This window comes from Nothobranchius furzeri, chromosome 1, assembly GCF_043380555.1.
Source record: "Nothobranchius furzeri strain GRZ-AD chromosome 1, NfurGRZ-RIMD1, whole genome shotgun sequence".
In the NCBI taxonomy this organism is placed as follows: Eukaryota; Metazoa; Chordata; class Actinopteri; order Cyprinodontiformes; family Nothobranchiidae; genus Nothobranchius; species Nothobranchius furzeri.
The window spans coordinates 51997476-52020102 of NC_091741.1; the positions used below are offsets into that span (position 1 = coordinate 51997476).

The following is a 22627-nucleotide window of genomic DNA, read 5'->3' on the forward strand; positions in this document are numbered from 1 at the left end:
GTGGAGGATGTTGTGGTTCATCCAGATGACACCGGCGGCTGACAGGAGACATAGGTGTCGAACGGAACCGGTCCAGAGTTGCCCTCGGTACACGTGGATGGTAGAGCGTTTTATCGATGCGCTTTCTTAAGTTAATTCACTCAGAAATCAAAAGACTCGGTAATGAGTCTTCGTTAGAAGTCGCGATTCAGCTATTCTTCCTGGCTTGGCAGAAACAGCGTGAAAGGGGGGAAGAACGAGCCAACAGGCTCTGCCCCCCCTTTGGTTTTCAGGTCTGTTCTCTCTCGTTGTCCAACACGAACTGAATCAAAAGACTGAAAACTTACCAAAAACCTTTCTCTTCTCAAAGCAAACGTGCGTCATCAAATGTGTCTGGAGTTTACTGTGAGCAGGTGTGTGTGGATGTGTGTGAATGTTTGTGCTTGAGTGTGTGTGAAGGTCAGTAACAAACATTCTCAACATTATTTAAGAATGGATTCATTAAACCATTATAATTACCCCAAAGCTAAATAGTCATTCATTTGATTAATCACATTTATAATGAGCAAAATGATAATGGTTACTTTAACATTAAAATCAAGAAAATGAAGTTTAAACTTTATGTTTTGACTTGGTCTGGGTACAACTCATGTAAACACATCTTCTGGTAGACTGCAGGTGGCAGATGTTATGGTTTCCTCCCAGACTCGCTGGCGTTCAGGTCTTAATCTGTGGGTGAAAGTTCTCAGCGACCCAGCTATGACCCAGCTGAGTCCAACACCACCATTGTGACAGAAAACTCATATTTCCTCACGTTACATTCCCCCCTTTTGTGACGACATGGAGGTCAAGCAGAGGCCACCTGACGTCACAACCACAATAACGTGATGTACTCGTGAAGGTAGACATCCCAGATGAAGGCAGGAACGATGAAGCGTCACCACAGGTCTCGTGTAGAAGGGAGTCTATCCTGATCAGATGATTAAGGCCAAAACTGTTGCAATCATTGTAAAGTAATCCACTTAGGGAATCTTGAAAGCAGAGCTATTTCAATAGCAGTTAATTTTCATCAGCAATAATGCAAAGGTATTCAAAGGATAAGCAGCTCGTGTGTCACACGGAGCTGGGCAGGTGATGTATTCCCCAGGCGTAGTCCAGGCGAAGTCCAGCGCAGACCTCGACCCATCTCGAACCACGACCGAAGCCCCATGCGACAGGAAACCAGTTGAAGGATGGTGAAGACGACCCCTCTGATGGAATGTAGTCCATACGAGCTCGGAGAAGGAGACAAAGTGAGACAGCCCACATGATAGATAGCATTTGATGCAAAACAAAGAAATCAATCAAAACCTATCTATGGGTGCCTCTGGGAAAATGTGGATGCCTTCTGTGAATTATCTAAAGAAGAAATGTTCTGCACCCTGTTCTACATGTCATGTAAAAACGTGATGCAGGGAAAACACAAATAAAAGAAAGTAAATCCTAACTGATATGTGAAACTCAGCAGGCTGCATTAATTAAAGGCATATATATAAAGGAAATAATCATGAAAATGAAGGGCAAATTGGCTTGTGGCCCTTTAAGGGAAATAGTAACAAAATAAAATTAACTTTGTAATCAAATATAATCATGCTACACAAAGCACTAATAAAAAGATAGAGATGTAAATCAGTTCTAAAAATGTAAATCAGTAGGTTAGTAATCCCTAAAGATGTGAGTTAGTAACAGGACCCTGGCTGGAGGCAGGTAACCTGAAAAAAAAAACCCAAAGGATATCACATTTGTTAAAAATTCATCCCACAAACGAGAGAATTTGTAACGGTCCACCAGTCAGTGGAAAAGAATCCGGTCAGAATAGAGTCGGTCAGAATAGAGTTTTGAATCTGGTATTGCGGACCCACAGAGACACGAGTTTGGACGTATCTGTGGGAGCAGGCTCATAAGCGATTTGGTTATCAAACTGTTTGTATCTTGTGTTACGAACCCACAGGGAAACTTGTTTGAATTTACCTGAGGGTTCCGTTTGGAACTGGAGCGAAGCTGATGGTTTAGCTGTTAGATCAGAACCTGATTTTACCTGCTCAAAGTTGTGTTGCAGCTTAACGGAGGCGACTTTGTTGTGATCAGAAATAGTAGTGAACTGGAAATGCGAAAATGATGCTCGCAAAGCGGGAGGAGGCTCCCCACCCCCCTTTTGTTTCTCAAACGTATGCCGTGTCTGTGAGACAGGAGAAGCATAACAAAGAACAGTTCTTAAGCTCTTAAAAGCTCTATTACCAAGAAGATGCACATTGTCACCTGAATCGTGCTGAAAGAGTAGGTGTTCAGATGTCCAAAGACCTGGAGGTGTTGGACTTGGAGGTTCTGAAAAGGAGTGATCCAAGGATGGTTGTGTCACGGGTGTCAAAGCAAACCTAGCCATGTTTAGAATCAGATACAGACATGATGCTAGCTTTAGGAACATGGTCTGTCCTGAAAACTGAAGCCAAGAATACTTTATTCCCAAGAATGATGGAGGTTCCCACACAGAATCAGAAAAACCCGGTTTAACCAGAGTATTTACAGACTGACTAGAACTCCACCCCGTAGAAGGTGCAGCACCTAACTCCGGGTCGGAGGTCAATGTTGTCAGCTGAATTGGAGGAAGGTCAGTGTCGAGTTCTGCAATGACCTGCCCGCTCGGAGGAGGCGTTCCCCCGAACCGGTTGAAGTCCGCAACGGAAAACTCAGAGCCACTCAGCACCCCCCCTTTGTCAGGAGGGGCCCCGAGCAGAGCATCACTGCACGCACCTACACCTCCCGGGCCGGGTTGCCTTCCCGAGCCCGTGAGAGAGGTGTGCGCAGCAACCACCGAGCCACCTTCAATATCGCCACTGACCACAGGACTGCTGGAAACCGCAGGGTTTTCTGCGTCGTCGTGGTCACCTGTAAGAGAAATCACAGGAAAGAGAGCACAGAGGCCCGAGACTAAGTCACACCCCTGTGAAAGGAGAAAAGAATTGGCCACCGTATTAGCAGAGGTCACAAACTGAAAAGTGACAAGGTCACTCACATAAAGGTCAAGATGTCCGGGCACAAACCCCCTAAATGGCATGGTAGCTCCGTCCGGAGACCACAAGTGTTTCACGGTGGCTGACGTTTCCATCACGCCCCGATAAAGAAGCTGGTTTGTGCATGAAGCGGACTGACAAGTAAAACAGACCTCTGACTGAAGCGGTGGATCACAGCCTGAAGATTTCACACCCATGCTGGAGGGATGTTCAGCCTTTAACATGGATGACAGAGGAGAAGCATTAGGAACCAAAGGATTAAGCACAACCTGTTTGTCAGAGAGGTTAACCATAGGCTCAAGAGATTTATTCAGCTTAAAAGCAGCAGAGAAAGTGTTGTTTATTTCAAACCTTGATGTTGATGGTGGGTTTTTGACCCCCTGGAAGAAATAAAAGTAAAGAAAAAGCGTTATGACTGTAAACAGCATGTTGCATGAATTCACGTCATGAATTGCAGACCAGAACCACCTCCGACCCAGTGCAGCTGGCACCGAACCGCAGCCACTAGTCCCCACTGCTCCCGACCGGCGGCACCCGCTTAAAACGGGCCCGTTCGGGCGGGCGGAGGGACCAGCGTTGCCCAGCCGGTGAACAGTCTCCTGCGTCATGGCATGTTCTGGAAGCAGAACGTCAGAGAACCCTACACCAGGTGTAACAGTGCAAGAAAGATTTTGTCGTGTCTCGTCCATCTCCCATTAAGTTCAGAGCAACTCGCGTTTTTACCTTCTGAGCCGACGTAAAACTCCGGGCAGATTCCTTAATATGTCTCACACAAACAAGGACTGTCCGTAGCTCAACTTAACTTTATGACACAGGGTAAAACAAGGAATTGTTGATAGAGAAATGAATACACACAACTTCACAAGATGGAAGAAAAAGGCATGGATCCGAGCGATGGAGGCTGTGAAAGCCGACCCGATCACCGGTCCAAAATAAAAATAATAAAAAAAATAATAAACCCTACGCTGCCGAGATGCTATCAGACGGACAAACGTATCAAAATGTAGATTCTACACACCGTAGCGATTTACAAGAACCACCGCCAATGCGGGTTTTGTGAGGACACAGACTGACTGTGTCAGAAATGGTATGACAATCTAACGGGACGCGTTCCCTTTTTGTCTAACTGTGGTGCTAGCTTAGCTCTCCGGCCAGGTCTAGCGTTCTTTGTCTGTAGCGACCAGACTTAAATTTTCCCGATTAACAAGTAGGCATCTCGCCCCGCTTGTAATACGGACTTTAAAAAGCGTACGCAATCTGAATGCAGTAACGCGTGACGGCCATAACCCGGCTTACGACGTTTACCGTGCAATCAAGCAACAGTAGGTGCCTACGGGCATTCCGTTCAGATTCGGCTTCTATAAGTCGCTCATGCAATGGAGATATTTTCCACAATAGCTCGCCCACAGTGTCAACACACTGAGACGAAAGGTGTCCGAGAATTTAGTCTCGGTTCTGAGGTTCGGAGAATTTAGTGAGCGGAACAATTTCCGGTTAAGTTCAAAATAAGACATCAAAGTGAAACACAGAGAAAAGCGTTGTTTGTAGCTTTTAGATGTACGAAATCAGACATATCGCAGATATAGAAGACTGGATACGCTCGCCATTAAATGTAGCGTTATGGATTTATGCTCTTTTATGAAAGAGAAACCATGCTACGTATTAATTCGGAATATTAATTTTAATAAATCAATAACCAAATTTTATATTGTTCAGAAGACTCAAAGGTTGTTTTCATCCATAAACTGCCGATAATATCTGAGTGTCTGTGTTTCAGTTCAATGAGGAAACAAGTTTGAAGGATTAAAAGTTTTAATTCTTCAAATTAAACTAATGATTTTGAAAATTGACAAACAGGAAATAACAATCACATTGGCAACTTTGTGGGACAATCTTTTAACAGTTTATGTGCTGTTCTTGCTCAAATAGACCTTCTGGTGAATTTATGAAGATTGAGAATGTTGTGACATGAATGCGTGTGTGAGTCTGATTTTGCTTCAAGAAGAAACAGGTGTCTGAGTGAAGTGATGGTTTGGATAAACTTAGGTCTTATCAGAGAACTGCATCAAACGCTAAAACCGTGCTCTGTCTCACCGAACTCTTGTGGACCCTCTTTCGGATCCGGGCCGTGGAGGATGTTGTGGTTCATCCAGATGACACCGGCGGCTGACAGGAGACATAGGTGTCGAACGGAACCGGTCCAGAGTTGCCCTCGGTACACGTGGATGGTAGAGCGTTTTATCGATGCGCTTTCTTAAGTTAATTCACTCAGAAATCAAAAGACTCGGTAATGAGTCTTCGTTAGAAGTCGCGATTCAGCTATTCTGCCTGGCTTGGCAGAAACAGCGTGAAAGGGGGGGAGAACGAGCCAACAGGCTCTGCCCCCCCTTTGGTTTTCAGGTCTGTTCTCTCTCGTTGTCCAACACGAACTGAATCAAAAGACTGAAAACTTACCAAAAACCTTTCTCTTCTCAAAGCAAACGTGCATCATCAAATGTGTCTGGAGTTTACTGTGAGCAGGTGTGTGTGGATGTGTGTGAATGTTTGTGCTTGAGTGTGTGTGAAGGTCAGTAACAAACATTCTCAACATTATTTAAGAATGGATTCATTAAACCATTATAATTACCCCAAAGCTAAATAGTCATTCATTTGATTAATCACATTTATAATGAGCAAAATGATAATGGTTACTTTAACATTAAAATCAAGAAAAAGAAGTTTAAACTTTATGTTTTGACTTGGTCTGGGTACAACTCATGTAAACACATCTTCTGGTAGACTGCAGGTGGCAGATGTTATGGTTTCCTCCCAGACTCGCTGGCGTTCAGGTCTTAATCTGTGGGTGAAAGTTCTCAGCGACCCAGCTATGACCCAGCTGAGTCCAACACCACCATTGTGACAGAAAACTCATATTTCCTCACGTTACAACAGTCCTACAAGTGCGGGTCATTTATCATTTGTTTCCCATATCTATGACCACTTTGTTCTTTACCCGTTTTTAGCTATGCCTTCCAGTTTATGGCTTTTAATCTAAAAGGCTGCTGCTGTATATGACGATGCATGTGAGTTACATAATCACTTGTCATTTTTCGGGAATGTCCTTTCATCCCTTTTGTGTCCTCCTCAAGGCAGGATGTTAACAACTTTACCATCTCCGAACGTAGAGATGGTCTGAGTGCACACGAGACGGTTCTGCAGTCATCCTCACTCAGACTGACCTTGTTTAATTCAGCACATACATGCAGGCAGTGTCAGAGATGCACTACAGCGCATGCACGCACACAGCCAGAGGCCTGCAAACATGCAAGCGGCCGTGCACACGCATGTGAACGCACACAGACACACTCTCACCCTGAGGCCAAGGACGTATTTTGTCATTGGTGCTTCTCACATTTCTCCATCATAAATGTGCTTTTCCTCTCAGATGGGAATAAAGAAGTGGGAATCAAGAAGAAATACTTTGATTCTTCTCGATTGAAGCTATGAATCACATGATAATGTGACTGGATCTGTCACCTCAACTCCACTCATGCCCTTTATTAACTCTACATAATTGTGCCTAGTACACCAAAAAAATGAAGTAAAATGCTACAAAAAGATCAAATTAAAGGGGACTGGTTGGGTGGCACCATAATGAGAGTAATGAGAGATCCAGAGGTTGTTAAAAGCAGGAGGTGAGAAAACATCTTGAAAAGCTTCCTTTATAGAATCAGCCAATCCAGACTGAGAGGTTCTGCAGTGATGAGCAGAGGCGGCCAATCGTCTCGCTAGTTTGGAGCCTTGGCAACAGCTTACCCTGCTAAGTGAAACAGTGTGTGTGTGTGTGTGTGTGTGTGTGTGTGTGTGTGTGTGTGTCTCCTTTACATTCAGGTCTTGATGCGTCTGCTTTGATCTACTGTTTACATTTCAGACAAAGGATGAGCTGCTTTCATCCCATGAGTGACAAATGAATTGATGACTTCATGAATTCCTTATTACGGTCTTCTAGAAACATGTGAGGCACAGATTTAATACACACATGGGCGTATGCCTGCATAAACAGGGGAATTCGCCAAAGTAGAATCAAACAGGAACTGATTACAGAGCAGCTGATGATGGCCAAACTGAAACCAGTGATGGGAATCAATTTTAACATCAGTCTGATTTTTCTTTCCTTTTGAACACATAACTGATCCAGTTCTATACAATTCAGCTCGAGTTTCCATTTGGCCCTAGCAACTGCAAGAAGCTGCTTTCTGGAGTCAATAATATGAAAGACATCCATGTTCAAAGCAGATAAACATGTTCTGCAGGCCAACACACACACACACACACACACACACACACACACACACACACACACACACACACACACACACACACACACACACACACACACACAGAGATATAATTTCAAACATGTAAGTACCTGTGATGGCACAAACCAAAAGTTATTTAAAGCAAACTTGGTTTTTGACTTCATGATTTATTTAAAACTGTCTGATTTTTGGATGCAGACTCGTTTTCTCCGGGCTAATCCAACATCTTAATTTAAGCATTTAACTGCTGTTGTGGTGATTCTTTCTAGAGCCAAACATGATCAGAAGTGGGTAATTTGTTGAAGCTTGAGCGTGAATCTCTGCTGAAGAATCATGCAAATCTAGAAAACCGTTTTATGGTCGAGGGACGCCAGTGTTCGGCAGGCCTCGCCTCTGCCAGTGCACCCCAGGACAGCTGTGGCTACATTGTAGCTCATCCCCACCAACGTGTGTGTGGATGGGTGAATGACTGATTGTGCTGTGAAGCGACTTGGGGGGTTGTAGAACCCTAAAAAGGTGTTTCAGGTGTTTTATAGGTATCTATGGATTATTTAAGCATTTTATTAAAAACAGAATATAGATGTGTGCAAAAGTTTAAATGTTGTGCAGAAAAAAAAGCAAAGGAGTGATAAAAATTTGACTGAACCATCTTATTGTTGCTGAAAATTAATTTGAGAGATTTATATTTGTCATTTAAGCACTTTTGTAACAGGTGAATAATTTGACCCATAAACATGGATTCAGCTTCTGCACGTCTTGTGTGACCACTTGATTTCTCAAAATCTCCGGCGCGACGCAGCGTGTCCACCTCCGGTGTGCCCCAGGCTTTATGCCATCTCCAAATACATTACAAAGTTCCAGCATCCATTTCTTTGTGTGTTTCATCTGCACAAACGTTTTAACATTGTGATTTTACGCAAGTAAAATTAGCAGTTATATTGCTAATGTTAGCAATAACGCCTTTATGATTTTAGTTTAAAGTGACGATGTGTATTTTCCCTGGTGATAGGGGGCAGTATACACCTAAATTGTTACCCGCAAGCGGTATTTTTGTGTTCGAGTAAGAACATATCAACAGATGGCCATTAGGGTCAAAAACCCCTGGGAGCGCAACCTCCAGCAAAGTGCCAAGAACTTCAGACTCCCTTTCATTACTGGCAACGACTGAAGAGGTAAATGTGTAAAACAACATTTATGAATGATGAAAGTTTTGTAATTGTTACAAATCAGTAAATACATGTTGTCCTCACAGGCTTCTGTAGAAAGAAACATGGTGTCTAGACTTAAACCCACTCCCATGTATTTTAGACCCAATTTTTTATGGTTATATGTGATGAAGCCACCAATATTTTTCAACAACTCTGCATCATTTAATTCATGTTAAACATTTTGATGGATGTCTCCGGAGATTATTGGTAAAAACTACACATTGTCTCTTTAATCTCTACCAAAAACAACGGCTGTTCCACACATTATGATTCTTTGAATTCACTGGTGTTTATGTCGACTCTCTAGTCCCCCTGACTGCGTTTAAGCTTTAGTTTAAATTTAGGAAGCTGCCAGTGAGAGAAGCAAATGGAGGGAAACCCTGTAATCTGGATGTACTGCCGGTGACTCAGGCTGTGAGTCATAGATTTGGGAGCTAAATGTGCCTTTCACAGCTTCACATGTCAGATGTGTGCTGAACCTGTTTTAAGGCGAAAATTTGGGTTTGTAAAAACGGAGCAACCAAACGATAAAAGAGGAAACACAATGGATTTAGAGATTAATCCTAAAAGGCTGAATTAGTGTGCTGCTAGCTGAGACGGTGTCGTCCCCTTAACTGCGGCCTCTCGCTTCCACTCTGTGGCATCATCCGGTGAACAGTTGTCATCCTTGATAGGGGTCTGCACCTGTCACTGCAGCACACAGGGGAATAGGCAGAGAGATAGAAAAGGGAAGGCAAGGTTGGGAATGGAGGAGAGGGAGAAGAATCGGAGAGGGAGGGGCAGAACAAAGCTTAACAGTATTTGTGCATGTGCACTTGTGAATAATGCACATTTATTTGTGAGTGTACAGTAGCGGTGAGTCACACAGTGTGTGAGCTACGATGCATCTGTGCCCAGCATGACAAATTTGTATTGCTTGACTTTATTTCAAGTCTATAACCACATTCCATATGGTGTCAGCTTTTCCCAGCGTGATGCTGGGCTGGCTTTGTTGTGCTGCAGGATGAATGACACACAAACAATAAAAAAGTCAGTGCAATTGTTTAGAGTTGTGACCTGTGTCCAGAGCTGGCAAATGTCTGCATTATTCCGGTCATGCAAGGAGAAATTTGTCATTCAAACCCATCAAAATAAAGAAAGTAACAACAATTTATTTCATGCAATAAATATATGTGTGATGTAATGATATCCTCCATGTTTTATCTAAGAATAATGATCTGCATCATCAGATCTGCTCATTTTCCCAAATAGATGTGATTAAGAAAATCCCATGCGTTGATCCACCTGATGGCTAAATGGTGAAAAACTGCCACCACCTGGCCATGTTTAAAATTACATCAACCTTAATATGATTAAAGCAGCTGTCATTGTTTACCACATTCACAGTAATGTAAGCACAAAGAATACAAAACATACCGATTTTGCATCAGATCTAAATATTGCAACATGCAGGATTTTTGGATGACATGAAGTTGAATGTTGTTTTTGTCTTTTTAGAAAAATAAAATTTAAAAACAGATCTATTTTCTGTTTGGGATTTTTAGAGATTTTTTTTTAGAGAATTTAGTTTTTTAGAGACAATAATTTCAGACCCAATCGAATCATTGTGACTGTCAAGTTCAGATTTTTAAGTTTCAAATTAATCTTCATTAGATTTAAAGTGAACATTGAAATGAAATATCTCAATTATGTGACAAAAAAGTCACAGATATCTGTTTCAATGTTATTTTAATAAGGTAGGAGTCATAAATACAAGATTAAAGCCATAACTATGAATACTGCCTGTGGTGCTTTCGAAAGGCTGACTGAAGACCGTCCATAATGTTATTTGACTCTAAATAATTGTTTATTTGGATAATTACCGCCTTTTCAATGATTTTTCCAATCAGAGGGAGATTAGAGATAGGTTGGTAGTTGTTGAACACTGAGGGATCTAGTTTTCTCTTTAGAAGGGGTTTCACAGCAGCAGTTCTGAGTGGTTTAGGAAAAAGACCTAATGTTAAAGATCAGTTAACAATTTCCGGTACCTCAGCTTTTAGGCAACTAAAAACATTTTTAAAGAAGTTTGTAGACAGGCTGTCCGGACAGATGGTAGAGGAATTTAGGGTCTTTACTATGTCATTGAGTGTTTTAGTACTAATCAGGGTAAAATTTGGCATTCTGGCCAGGTTGTTGCTGCGTGTGTCAGTGCTCTGTTTGTATTAGTTGATTTAGAGGAATGAATGGCTAATTTGTTTGTGATTTTTATTTTATTGAAGAATGATGCAAATTCATCACATTTGGTCTGAGATATGAAGTCCGGGGCTAGCTGTGCTGGGAGATTAGTTAGCCTCTCGACAGTAGCAAACAAGGTATTGAACACTTGTTTAATCAATAAATTTGCAGTGGTCTCCAGGAGGAATGAATGCCTTGAAAGTCATATTCAGGGGAGGTGGGAGGGGCAGAGTTGCTAATGCTAACAGTTAGCTTCTACTAGTTGAGACGTTGGCCGTGTTCGAGTTGAGCTGCGCCTCGCCTGGAAAACAGACGAGAGCAGACGGAAGCAGCAGGGGGGGTGGCTGAAAGCCGGCGTTTAAGTCAGACAGATTTCCCTACATGTGTAGCTCGGGGGTGACGATGGCTGAAGATATTGCGTTAGAGTCGGTTAGAGTTCATACTTGTTTAATTATTTGTTTATTATTTATTTTAATTCTGGTGCTCCAAAATCTGCGGCTGCCTTGATCCCACAAGGTTATCGATGCCTATGTATGCATGACGTCAGAGCAAGTCGGCATCAAGTCGGACACAAATCTAACCGGCATGCACTGCTCGCCGATCACCGCTGGTCTAATCTGTGCAGAACTGGCTCATCTCGAACACAGCCATTATCTTCTGTTTCCTGGACTCTAAAACAGCAGCATTCCACGTTGTGAGGCAAGATGGGTGAGTCCATGAATGTTAAGTGACAGTGTGACATAGATCTGACATGGGTTTTTCAAATCCTAGTGTCTGATTTTGTCTATTTTCTATCATAATCTAATGCAGGAACTAGGTGTAGAGGATTATTTTTATGTTCAGCCTGCATGTTTAACTCAGAGTGGCCGATTAAAATCAGAAATAAGGTTTTAAAAATGTTTTTTCAGTGTCCCACACCTTTAACATTCATGGACTTTCCCATCTTGACTCACAATGAGGAAGGCAGGAAGCAGTGTCAGGATTCCTTCCTTGCAGATGCTTTACAGTTGCTTAGTGAGTGTAAGGGGTTTCTGTTCTCCGTTGGCATGGACTGAGTGTTTCAGGATATGGAGCTGCAAAGCCGTTGCTTGGCTGAGTCTGTCCATTACTACAGCAAAACTAAGCACCACCCATGGAGGAGGCTGTTGTTGTTTTAGCGTACAGCCAACAGCAGAGCACTCTTGTAAAAGCTAACCATTAGCTTTAGCATCTCCACCACATGAACTATTTCAGGCTTGTTGTACAGGTCCTTCTCAAAAAATTAGCATATGGTGATAAAGTTCAATATTGTCTGTAATATACTGATAAACATTAGACTTTCATATATTAGTTTCATTACACACAACTGAAGTAGTTCAAGCCTTTTATTGTTTATAATATTGATGATTTTGGCAATTGGATGTAAATACCTCAAATAAAAGCAGACAGTCTGCAGTTAAAGCACATCTTGTTCGTTTCATTTGATATCCATTGTGGTGGTGTATAGAGCCAAAAATGTTAGCATTGTGTCAATGGCCCAATATTTATATGAACCTGACTGTATTATCCATCCCTAATATATGTAAAAAAATATATATATATATATTTTTTTTTTTACACACACACACACACACACACACACACACACACACACACACACACACACACACATATATATATATATATATATATATATATATATATATTTATATTTATATATATATATATATATATACTGCTGCTGCTGCTAGACACACCTGCCTATGACTCAGTGCTGCACTCATGAATCATTGAATGCTTGGAGCTGTATGACATGAACTGTACTCTGACAGACTTTTTGGAAAACTCAATGGGGCTGTGGAAAACTAACCTTGAGTCTCCATCAAATGTGGCATATAACAAGGAGACACCCTGTCCCCACTGCTGTTCTGCGAAGGTCTGAACCTCCTCAGACAAACAAGACTGGCCATGAATACCAACCTCAAGAATCGAACCACAATCAGTCACCTCCTCCACATGGATGATATAAAGCTGTATGCCAAGAGTGAGCGAGACATCGACTCACTCATCCACACCACCAGGATCTACAGCACTGATATGGGAACGTCATTGAAAACTGAGAAGTGTGATATCTAGATTTCTTATTGTGACTACCTGATATTGACAGTAAAGATATAATGTAATTTTCTTTTAGGCACATTCTTTTGATAAGAATGCAACAAAACACAAACAAGTTTAAACAGAGGTGTTTAAAATTACACAATGGCAGATGAATAAGGCACATTTTTTATTAATCTGATGTGAGACATTTTGAAGACCCTAACATTTTCTTTAGCCACATTAGAAATATCAACATTTTAATGCACTCATATGTTGACTCTATATAAAACCAGTTGTGAAGATTTGGAATGACTGGTTTTTTTTATCAGTGTTCGTATTACAATCAGCATTTAAAATCTGAGCAAAGTTGTCTTAATAATTTTAATAATTACTTTAAACCATCTTTTTTTCATTTAAAAACATCTTAGCAATCAATTGAAGAATTTTAAGATATGATGAAAAAGTGACACTTATTGCCTTTATTTAGTCAGAAAAGCTACGTTGCTTAAATGCTCAAAGCTAATGGGAACACAAAAATAAGACATCCTAGTTCTGAATTAACAAAATATTTTCATTAAATACTTTGTTCTTTACCAGCTCAGTGGCCTAGTGGTAGAGGGTCCACTCTGGAACTGGGAGATCAGGGTTTGATTCCCGGTCGGGTCATACCAAAGACTTTAAAAGTGGGAGCCAATGCCTCCCTGCTTGACACTCAGCTTTAAGGGGTTGGATTGGAGGGTTTAACCACCAAATATTTCCCGAGCGCAGCCACAGCTCACCTCTCCCCTCCATGGGGATGGGTCCAATGCAGAGATGAATTTCACCAGTGTGTGATGATGACTGTCGGACTTTAGCTTTACATAGTTATATGCTGACAACAAAATCACAAAAAATGTATTAATGGGATTCAAACGTATCAACTCGTGGACGTCTGGATTTGGCGTCACACTCTAAATAAAGTAGAAAAAACACTACAGGCTGATCCAACTTTGATGTAGTGAACTTAAAACAAGTCAGAATGAGGCTCAGTAGTGTGTGTGTGGACTCAACATGCCTGTGTGACCTTCCTACAACATCTGGGCATGCTCCTGATGCGGAGGATAGTCTCCTGAAGGACCTCTTTCCAGAACTATGTTTATGTTTATTTATGCAACCTTCGTGCTGCGAGGCAACAGTGCTAACAACTGCGCCACCATGCAGACCTGGAAGCATCCGCCATCTCCTGGACAGTCTGTGGTGCAATGGGGCATTGGTGGATGAAGTGAAACATGATGTTCTCCACGGCATGCAGGTGAACCTGTTTTCATCTGTGAAGGGCACAGGAGGGCCAGTGGCTAATTTGCCAACGCCAAAGGTGTTAGGCTGCAAGCACAACCCCCACCTGTGGACGACGGGCCCTCATAGTCTGTTTCTGACCGTTTGAGCAGACACGTGCACATTTGTAGCCTGCTGGAGGTCATCTTGCAGGGCTCTGGCACTGCTCCTCCTTGCACAAAGGCTGAAGTAGCGAGTGGTCTTGCTGCTGGTTTGTTGCCCTCCTGACCGTCTCCATGCTCTGGACACTACGCTGACAGACGCGGCAAACCTTCTTGCCACAGCTCACATTGATGTGCCATCCTGGATGAGCTGCACTACCTGAGCGACTTGTGTGGATTGTTGACTCTGCCTCATGCTGCCACTAGTCAAAGTCCCACCAGTATTCACAAGTGACCTAAACATCAGCCAGAAAGTATGAGAACAGAGATGTGGTCTGCGGTCACAACCTGCAGGATTACTTCTTTATTGGGATGTCTTGCTAGTTGCTTCTAATTTCCATGTCTTTTCCATTTGTACAACAGGTGAAATTGGCAGTGTTGCTTCCAATTTGATTTCAGAGTGTGACTGACTTGGAGTTACATTGTGTTGTTTAAGTGTTCCCTTTAATTTTTGAGCAATATACCTTTTAGTTTCCGTCTTTCCCTGGAAGCATCTCACCCGAGTTACAACACTGCGGTGTGGTTTCAGCATCGACGGCTCTGTAGCTGCAACTTTCCCTGCAGCTCTACACCGTTTTAACAGCTTTATAAAAGCAGAGGCTGGTGGTTGTGGGTCTAAATCTGCTGCTTTTAGTTTGTGTTCAAGTAAAAAAGGATTCTTATCCTCCCACCCAGCTCACAAATGTATCAACTAAATCAGAATAGAAACAAACTGGAGCAGAAAAGTAATTAGCCGTTTTCAGCATTTATTACACCATCCTGCCTGATAACAATATGACCACAACTAAACGGACTGGGATGTTTCATAAATAATCCAGGTTTACAAGGTAGTGCAAGTTAATACAACTCTGGAGGGTTAGTCGCCATATTGTTACAATGAAAAACCACAACTGTTGGAAATTTTTTTTATAAATTACTAAATATGTTCAAAAACAGAAGAAAACAGTTCAGATCATGAACATACATGAAAGTAGAGAAAAGACAAATATACACAACACCAAATGTTTTCTGCTGATGCACAATATTATATTCGGATTTCATTTATATATTAAGGACTTCCTGTTCTACGACACGCAGCAGCAGAGATTAATCCGTACTTCATATTTCTAGAGGGTGAGGATTTAATACAGATGGTAAGGTGGGGAGATGAATACATGAAGACCAATTTGTGACAACTCATCTAAAAGTGGAGAAAGCCTCATAAATAGCCTAACAAAGTCTACAAAGAAAAGGTTAAAACTCCCCCACATCCACCCTCTTGTCTCTGAACTTGCTTCTGGCTTTGGTCCGAGCCTTGAATGCTGCAGAGTTGTGGAGGTGCTGGAAAAACAAAAGCAACATGGATCAGAACCTGTTTGACAGATAAAGTGTGAGAAAAAAAAAAAAAAACACGTCGAGGACACGTACCCTTTCGAAACGAGAAATTTTCATGGCCTTCATAGTAGCAGAGTCGACCAAAATGGGTGGCCCAAGCTCAAACACATCTCTGATGAATTCATTTGCCTGGTTGGGAAATAGTTGATGCATTAAACCTGGTTAGCAGCAAACACAAAACACGTGTAGGAGACGTGAAGTACCTGCAGGTGGTAGTTCATCCCAGAGCCGACAAACTCTCTGAAAGTATCATAGGTCCTCTTTCTGACCCAGCTGTCAATGGTCATTCGTTCTGTTCCGAAGCGAATCGTCTCCGTTTGGAAATCCCCCTCCTGGAAAAATATACAAGAAAATACTTAAATAAGGCACCCACCTCGAAACTCTGAACCCATTCTGGATTGAAAATAGAAAAACAAACTTTACCTCAACAGCTTTGAGAACGTCTCTGAAGACCGACCGCTGCTTCCTCTTGTCAGTCTTAGCCCTGTGTTTGTTGCAGTCTGTAGCTAAAGCATTCAGCTTCTCACACAGTTCGTCCCAGCCATCGAATTCAAACTCCTGAAAGACAGAAACGTTTTTAACAGTTGTTCGTGTTGAATGCTGCCACTGGTGGTGCAGAAGTGAACCTACAGGCTCAATGTCCCTGGCTAGCTCAAAGAGCAGAGCAATGGTCTCCCCGGCAGCAATCCTCATGTTGACATCATCACTCTCCAGCAACCTCTGCAGTTTGGACAGATGTCTGCACAACCACAGAGAAGCACATTAACGATGGAGGTTTCTTTTAAAACCCCAATGGTTTGGCTCTTACTTGTGCACAATGTCTTTGAGCTGATTGGCCGAGCAGATGGTGAGCAGCAGTGTCCAGGACAGTAAGGCGTTTACGTGGAGCTGGCTCGTCTGCGGGTTGATGGAAGGACAGGTACCGTCCGCCTTCGCATAAGACCGGGTGAACAGGTTCTCAAAGCACTCCATAGTCGCCTGAACATCCTGGAATGAGATCACACAAAAACGGCCTTGAAAGGCTACAATTTTCTGAAGGCGTGTTTGAGCTCAGCTGCTAATTCTGCTGAATCCAAAGTGTCTGGATCAGATTAGGCACAATGTCAGAGCCGATGAGGAGGACATAATGCTGTCACGGTGATGTCCTCAAGGCCAGACATGTCAAAACCACAAACAAAACACCAAAAGTGATTAAGAGCTCACAAAAATGTCATCCTCAGCAACAAGTGTACAAAGTCCCAGACTCGTCGCCACCTGTCACAAAAAAATAAATAAATAATCAGTTGATGTCCAGGGGAAATTCAAGATGCCACAACTGATTCAAGCTAAGCTACATCACCATAACGATCCTACTCACCGCTTGTCTGGCTTGTATGTTGGCCGATCCATCTGCCAGGATGTTTTTGAAAATAGGCTTCAGGGTCTTGAACACCTCCTCACTCTCGATTCCTGACCCCAGCTGAATGCACAGCAGGCAGGCTAAAGAGGCAGCCGCCCGCTGCTCCTCTCCTTTCCCTAACAGAAGCAGGGACAGATTCATGATTTCAAGGAAGTTAGCCACGAGAATCGAAATGACGCCTGAAAATACCTTTCTTGAGGCAACGCTCAATGCTGTCTGTGATCGTCATCCTTCTCTCAGAGATGAACTCATACAGGATCCGTGTGGCCATCGCTGTTTTAAGGCCATCCAGAGCCCCTTGTCTCGTCTTGGCACTGAGAAACAAACGTTTTATCTTCAATAAAAAGACTCAGAATTCACAAAACTTAAAAAACTGATTTGGACCTCCTGGCTCCCATAGCAGCTCTTCTCTGCTTTTATAGCAGTGCCCTGACAGTCTCGATAACGTGACTGATCAGTTAAGCAGATTTAGTTCAGTTAGCTGGTGTTTAAAACCAAATTTTTGAATGATATACTAACTATTATGTCTTGTCCTAAATCCAAACATTTGAACAATCTGTTGATTCTAGTGTGAAACAAGTAGTGTAGTCTCATAGCTGATGATGTCATCAGTTTTAATCACAACTAAACCGCTCAATTCTGCCATCTGCTGATGTGAATCAATACCTGCAGTCTCTTTAAAATGTGAACTCTGGATGGCATTTCTTCAACTAATTGAATAAAAATGTTAAATAATTGTGATTTCAACATGGGTGGGGGGGTGGGGGTCTAATCTTTCAATCATAATCAAGCAGATCTAAGGTCACATCAACCTTAAACTGGGGTTCTACAACCTGCAGCCACAAGCTAAACTACATGGATTATAAAAATTAATGTACCGTATTTTCACGACCATAAGGTGCACCTAAAAGTCCTACATTTTCTCCCAATGTACACCGCGCCCTATGGTGCGGTGCACCTATTGTGTTGTGAGACGCGAACGTAGTAGAAGACAAGGGGCGTGGCAAGAACATGCGGACGTGAGCGAAGACAGACCCCGAATAGTTCAAAAGGGCAGGTATGCGCGGTATGCTGAACATTGTTCTGACAACCTCTAGACTCTGCCTAAAGAGAATTTTCCAGCTGGAGTCATCTTTAAGGCTAACGAAAAGGGCTGGATGGATGAGGACAAAATGAAAGAGTGGCTGAATGAGGTGAATGTGAAGAGACCATGCGGTTTTTTCCACACCTCACCGTCCCTGTTGATATGACTCCATGTGCGCTCATCTCACGGGCGGTGTGAAAAAACAGGTGAAGCAAATGAACTCGGAGCTCGCTGTCATTCTGGGAGGCTTGACAAAGTAACTCCAACCGCTGGACATTGGCGTGAACAGGGCGTTCAAAGTAAGGCTGCGAACGGCGTGGGAGCGATGGATGACAGATGGCGAACACACGTTTACGAAGACTGGGAGGCAACGCCGGGTGAGTTACGCCGCAATTTGTGAATGGATTGTAAATGCTTGGGTTAGTGTGTCTACTTGTACTGTTGTTCGGGCGTTTGCAAAAGCCGGCATCATTCACGAGGAGACGGACGGCAACGAGACAGACTGACGAGAGAGAACCTGGCGTGTTTGACTGTACTCTAGCCCAGTTGTTCTTATCAGATACAGAAGATGAGGACTTTGATGGATTTGATGATTAATTAATAGCACTCAAATAAAGCACAACCGAACTCATATTTGCTCCAGCTGCCTTTTTTTAATAAAACACAATTCAAATCACACCATTTTCTTAGGCCTATTAATTCATTCACTGCCAATGACGACTTTAGTCGTCATTGGCATTTTTTTACTGTTTGAAAATCGGAACGAGCCCCCATGCGGAGAGAACAAACATCTCAGCCCTGAAGCTGATCTTCATCCACATACGTCACACATCACGTGATCAGGAAGCAGAACATCCATGTGTTAGGAGATCGCTTTGGGCCGTTCCTGTAAAAAAAAGTGAGGCGCAAACCGGAAAAGCGTCTGCCGATCACAATTTGACAACGGATTATGATAGAACGGATAACGCTGAAAACACACGGATTCTTCCTGATGTAAGAGGTGAGTCTCCACTTTGTTTTGGCGTCAACATCATCCTAGCACTCAACGTTCTGTGACTCTTAAAAAAACAGTAAAAACGGTGAGAAACGCTGGCAGCGAAGGCCGTTAGCGATCAGGAAACGGCTGGCAGTGAATGAGTTAACACACATATGATTTTGTCCATGTGGAAAGTTTATGCGGTTAAATCCACCAACTACCGGTAAACACATTCTGAACTTCAACACAGCGCATAAGAAGAGCACGAGCCGTCAGCGCATGCAATGAGGAAGTGCACGTGCGCTCTGAACCAGGTCTGAACCAGTAAAGTGAAGCATGCTTTTGGCTGTTTATAATTTTCACAATGTCTGGTTTGCACTGATATGTTCCGAGTCCCGAGCCCACACAGATGTTTTACCGGTACATTTTACCGTGCCACGCCCACGCCCTATAACCCGGTGCGCCTTTTGTATGTGTTAAATACCAAAAATACACCCGCAACTGAAGCTGCGCCCTATAACACGGTGCGCCCTATGGTCGTGAAAATACGGTATGCATTTTTTTCCAACATCTGCAACATTAAAGCCTTTACACAAAATTGGAGGTGGGGGGGTAGTTTTTCTTATATGGCAGATTAAGGAGAGCTTCTACAACAAATGGTAAGTTTTCAGAACAATTATAACTAATGGTTTGTTTTTGATAAATGGTTTTTCACTAGAATGTATTTTGTCATAAATGTAGAAAGAACTTGCATAAATAAATGTTTGTTTAAAAAGGGCCAAATCCAAGAAAAATGTCTTTCTTTCTTCACCAGATGGAGGTCTCTGCATTTACACTAAAGTGGCACTTCCTTATTAATACAAGAGGCTATTTTTATTTCAAGCCACTAGCACATTTTGCAGCTTTGAAGGATTGTTTTTGCAGGAGGAAGGACTTATATGTAGTATTCCCTTGACAAATACCAGATAACAAGTAAACATTTTAAAATCCAGCAAGGACTTTCACCTCTTGTCCACAGTGCTGTCTATGAACCCTTTCAGCTTGTACTGGAAATCCTCCTGGGCAGTATCCTCACCTGCCTCTCCTAGAAAAAAAGAAATTAGTTTGAGAAGTTTAGTTTGCTGAAAGTGACTCAAAGCACACGTGTCAGAATAACTCTTTAGGGCATGACACAAAGCTCAAAGTACAATGTAACACAACCTACCGTCATCAGCTACACTGGTTACGTCACTGAAGCTGCTGCAGTGACTGAGAGTCTCGATGGAGGCATCCTCGTCACTAAAAGGCTGCACAGCTCCATGCTGGCCCCCTAAAAACAAACTTTATGAGTACAGGAAATAGGATTTGACTCATTTGTTACAGAAGACTAGTGTCATTATGTAATCTAGCCACCACACAGGTATTACAGCAAATACCATGGTGAACTAATCAGCTGTGTGTGCACTGTGTGAGGGGTGATTAGGAAACATTGTCAGGGTCGACTAACTTTAAACACACACCCTGGCTCAGGTTAGGGAGACATGGGTCACCACAGACTGAGGAAAACACCTCTTTGTTGTTACTGAGCTGAACACAAGCTTTTTGACAGGCAGAGGAAACGGGCCCTCAGCTGCTGGTTGAGCAAGTCCCTTTCTACCGAGAAAATGACTTTTGTGGAATGGAACTTCCACAGTAAAAAGTAAAATAAAAACCTGCCTTGATTCACTTCATATTTTAAAGTTCCCAAACAATAAATAAAGAATGGTAAACGTGATTAGCCCCATTTAAGAACAAAGACATCTCTAGTATTTTTTTTATTCGACCGGAAGTGGTCAAACTGGGATCAGACCAGAACAGACCGGACTGAGTCGCCCAAACAGGCTGCTCTGCTCTGCCTTGACCTAAATTGACCTCAGGAAGACACGTTTGTTAGCTTATCGTGCTAGCATGCAGTTGCTTCAGCTACATTTTTCATGTCCAAACAGAGAGCTGATGTTCTCTTAGCAGATCGCCTAATCTGTGTTTACAGGTCGCGTTGACGTGGGCTTTCCCCCAACAGCTGATTCCAGAGAACCGGGCGGCGCCTCCCTCTGCTATCCCGGTCATGGAGTACACAATGTCCTCTTTTAGACCCCACACACCGAAAAGTCGTAATAAAAGGCACATACCTCCACGATGTTCTAGTTTGATGTCAATAAATGTTAATCATCATGAATAAATGGTTGAAACATGCAAATTATCAGACTATTTAAGAGTGAACCGACACACCGAACACACCCTCTTAAACAGTTTTTGTTAATTTCCGATAAAACACTACAAAATAACGTTTATCCTCATGAAGAAAAGAGCAGTGGGGCAAAAGTTGCGCCAGTGTGTCAGAAGCTTTAAATATTTAAACAACGTTGACCTAGCAAACATTAACATTTGTTCGGGGAGTGTCGAACGTTGGCTGGTAAAGTATGGTTGCTACTCTTATGAAGGGTTTATAATGTGTGTAGAACAACTTATAACGACTGTTTAAATATATCAGCTTGTCACCGAAGGCTTTATTCAAAAATAAAACACCGCAATGCTTCGTAAAACAATGGCTAGTTAGCTTTGTGTTGTCACGTAAGCCGGTATGCAACGTTTGTAGTTCGCACTGTAAACACTTTACATTCAACTGAACGAACTGGTAAGGCCTACAGAACTACAACTACCATGGACAGAAGCAAGGCCGAAGCGTTGCGGGCGCGCGTGGACTTACCCTTGTTATTCTTTTTCTTGGTCCTTGGCATTTTCGTGCAGATTTCAGTAAAATTGACCAAAAATCAGCCAATACACGACCAGCCTTTATTGTACAGTCTGGTAAAATACAAATGTTCCCGTGGCACAGTGGATAAAAAGAAATCGAAAGCGATCTTGGAGAAAAACTGTGGTCCGAGACGATACATTTTCCCCTCATACACCAGTGCTGCGTAACTAGAGAGAGGCTCTCAGTATTTATACCGGCAGACATGTCACGAGGAAGTTTCCCGGTATCTCTGGCCAATCAGGGAACAGAAACAAGCCTAGCATGCTTTCTCTTTCTACATTCATTGGTGCTGGTGCGTGTTGCTTTGCGCGAGGAAGTGGATCTGCATTCTTTTAAACTGTTTTGGAGAAATGTGTAAATATTTAAGCTTCTCGTCAGTTTAAACTTTAGTAGTGCCCCCCTTTTATGTTACATAACGTTTTCTTTTGTGTTAAAATACTTGACAGTAATATTATACATGTAAAAGGAGTTTTAGGAAATGTTTGTATTATTTTTATCTGTGATGCATGTTGCACAGCTTATTGGAATTACGTCCCACTCGTGCTATCGCAACTTTGAAGGCATTCTTGTATCTACTTATGGTCCATCAAACAAACAATGTGATTACAGCACTGCTCAAAACGGGCTGTAATGCATCTCAAACAATGAAATAAAACAATGTATTACATTTTTTTTATTATTATTATTATTTTCCATTTGTTTAGCCTGGAGCTCATAA

The 22627-nt window shown here is 42.4% G+C and overlaps 2 protein-coding genes across 3 annotated transcripts; both read right to left on the bottom strand.

Moving 5' to 3' along the window:
- Window positions 1–585: 585 nt before the first annotated feature.
- Window positions 586–3545, bottom strand: LOC129162984 (uncharacterized). Of its 2 annotated transcripts, XM_070554233.1 has the most exons (3): window positions 3381–3545; window positions 3182–3244; window positions 586–2959 (listed from the first exon to the last, which is right to left on the bottom strand). In XM_070554233.1, exons 1-3 carry the CDS (start codon window positions 3462–3464, stop codon window positions 1844–1846), a joined length of 1263 nt encoding a protein of 420 aa, XP_070410334.1. In that variant the 5' UTR covers window positions 3465–3545; the 3' UTR covers window positions 586–1843. The 2 variants fall into 2 exon arrangements, with proteins under 2 accessions (XP_070410334.1, XP_054595598.2); XM_054739623.2 differs by lacking the exons at window positions 3182–3244; window positions 3381–3545 and having other exon boundaries at window positions 2087–2197; window positions 2278–3126.
- An 11487-nt stretch (window positions 3546–15032) lies between these two features.
- Window positions 15033–22074, bottom strand: ifrd1 (interferon-related developmental regulator 1). Its single transcript, XM_015957362.3, has 12 exons — window positions 21862–22074; window positions 20341–20445; window positions 20142–20220; window positions 17266–17390; window positions 17035–17192; window positions 16881–16931; window positions 16486–16664; window positions 16308–16416; window positions 16101–16235; window positions 15881–16009; window positions 15711–15806; window positions 15033–15623 (listed from the first exon to the last, which is right to left on the bottom strand). Exons 1-12 carry the CDS (start codon window positions 21890–21892, stop codon window positions 15537–15539), a joined length of 1284 nt encoding a protein of 427 aa, XP_015812848.1. The 5' UTR covers window positions 21893–22074; the 3' UTR covers window positions 15033–15536.
- Between the last annotated feature and the right edge of the window lie 553 nt (window positions 22075–22627).

Coding starts and splice junctions, on each gene's coding strand:
- ifrd1 (XM_015957362.3), bottom strand. CDS start 21,892: ATGCCAAGGACCAAGAAAAAGAATAACAAGG. Junction 20,221..20,340: donor AACCAGTGTAGCTGATGACG/GTAGGTTGTGTT, acceptor CTTTTTTTCTAG/GAGAGGCAGGTGAGGATACT. Junction 16,010..16,100: donor ACGTTCTCAAAGCTGTTGAG/GTAAAGTTTGTT, acceptor ATATTTTTCCAG/GAGGGGGATTTCCAAACGGA.
- LOC129162984 (XM_070554233.1), bottom strand. CDS start 3,464: ATGCAACATGCTGTTTACAGTCATAACGCTTTTTCTTTACTTTTATTT. Junction 3,245..3,380: donor AACCCACCATCAACATCAAG/GTTTGAAATAAA, acceptor TCCATGTTAAAG/GCTGAACATCCCTCCAGCAT. Junction 2,960..3,181: donor ATCCACCGCTTCAGTCAGAG/GTCTGTTTTACT, acceptor CTCCTTTCACAG/GGGTGTGACTTAGTCTCGGG.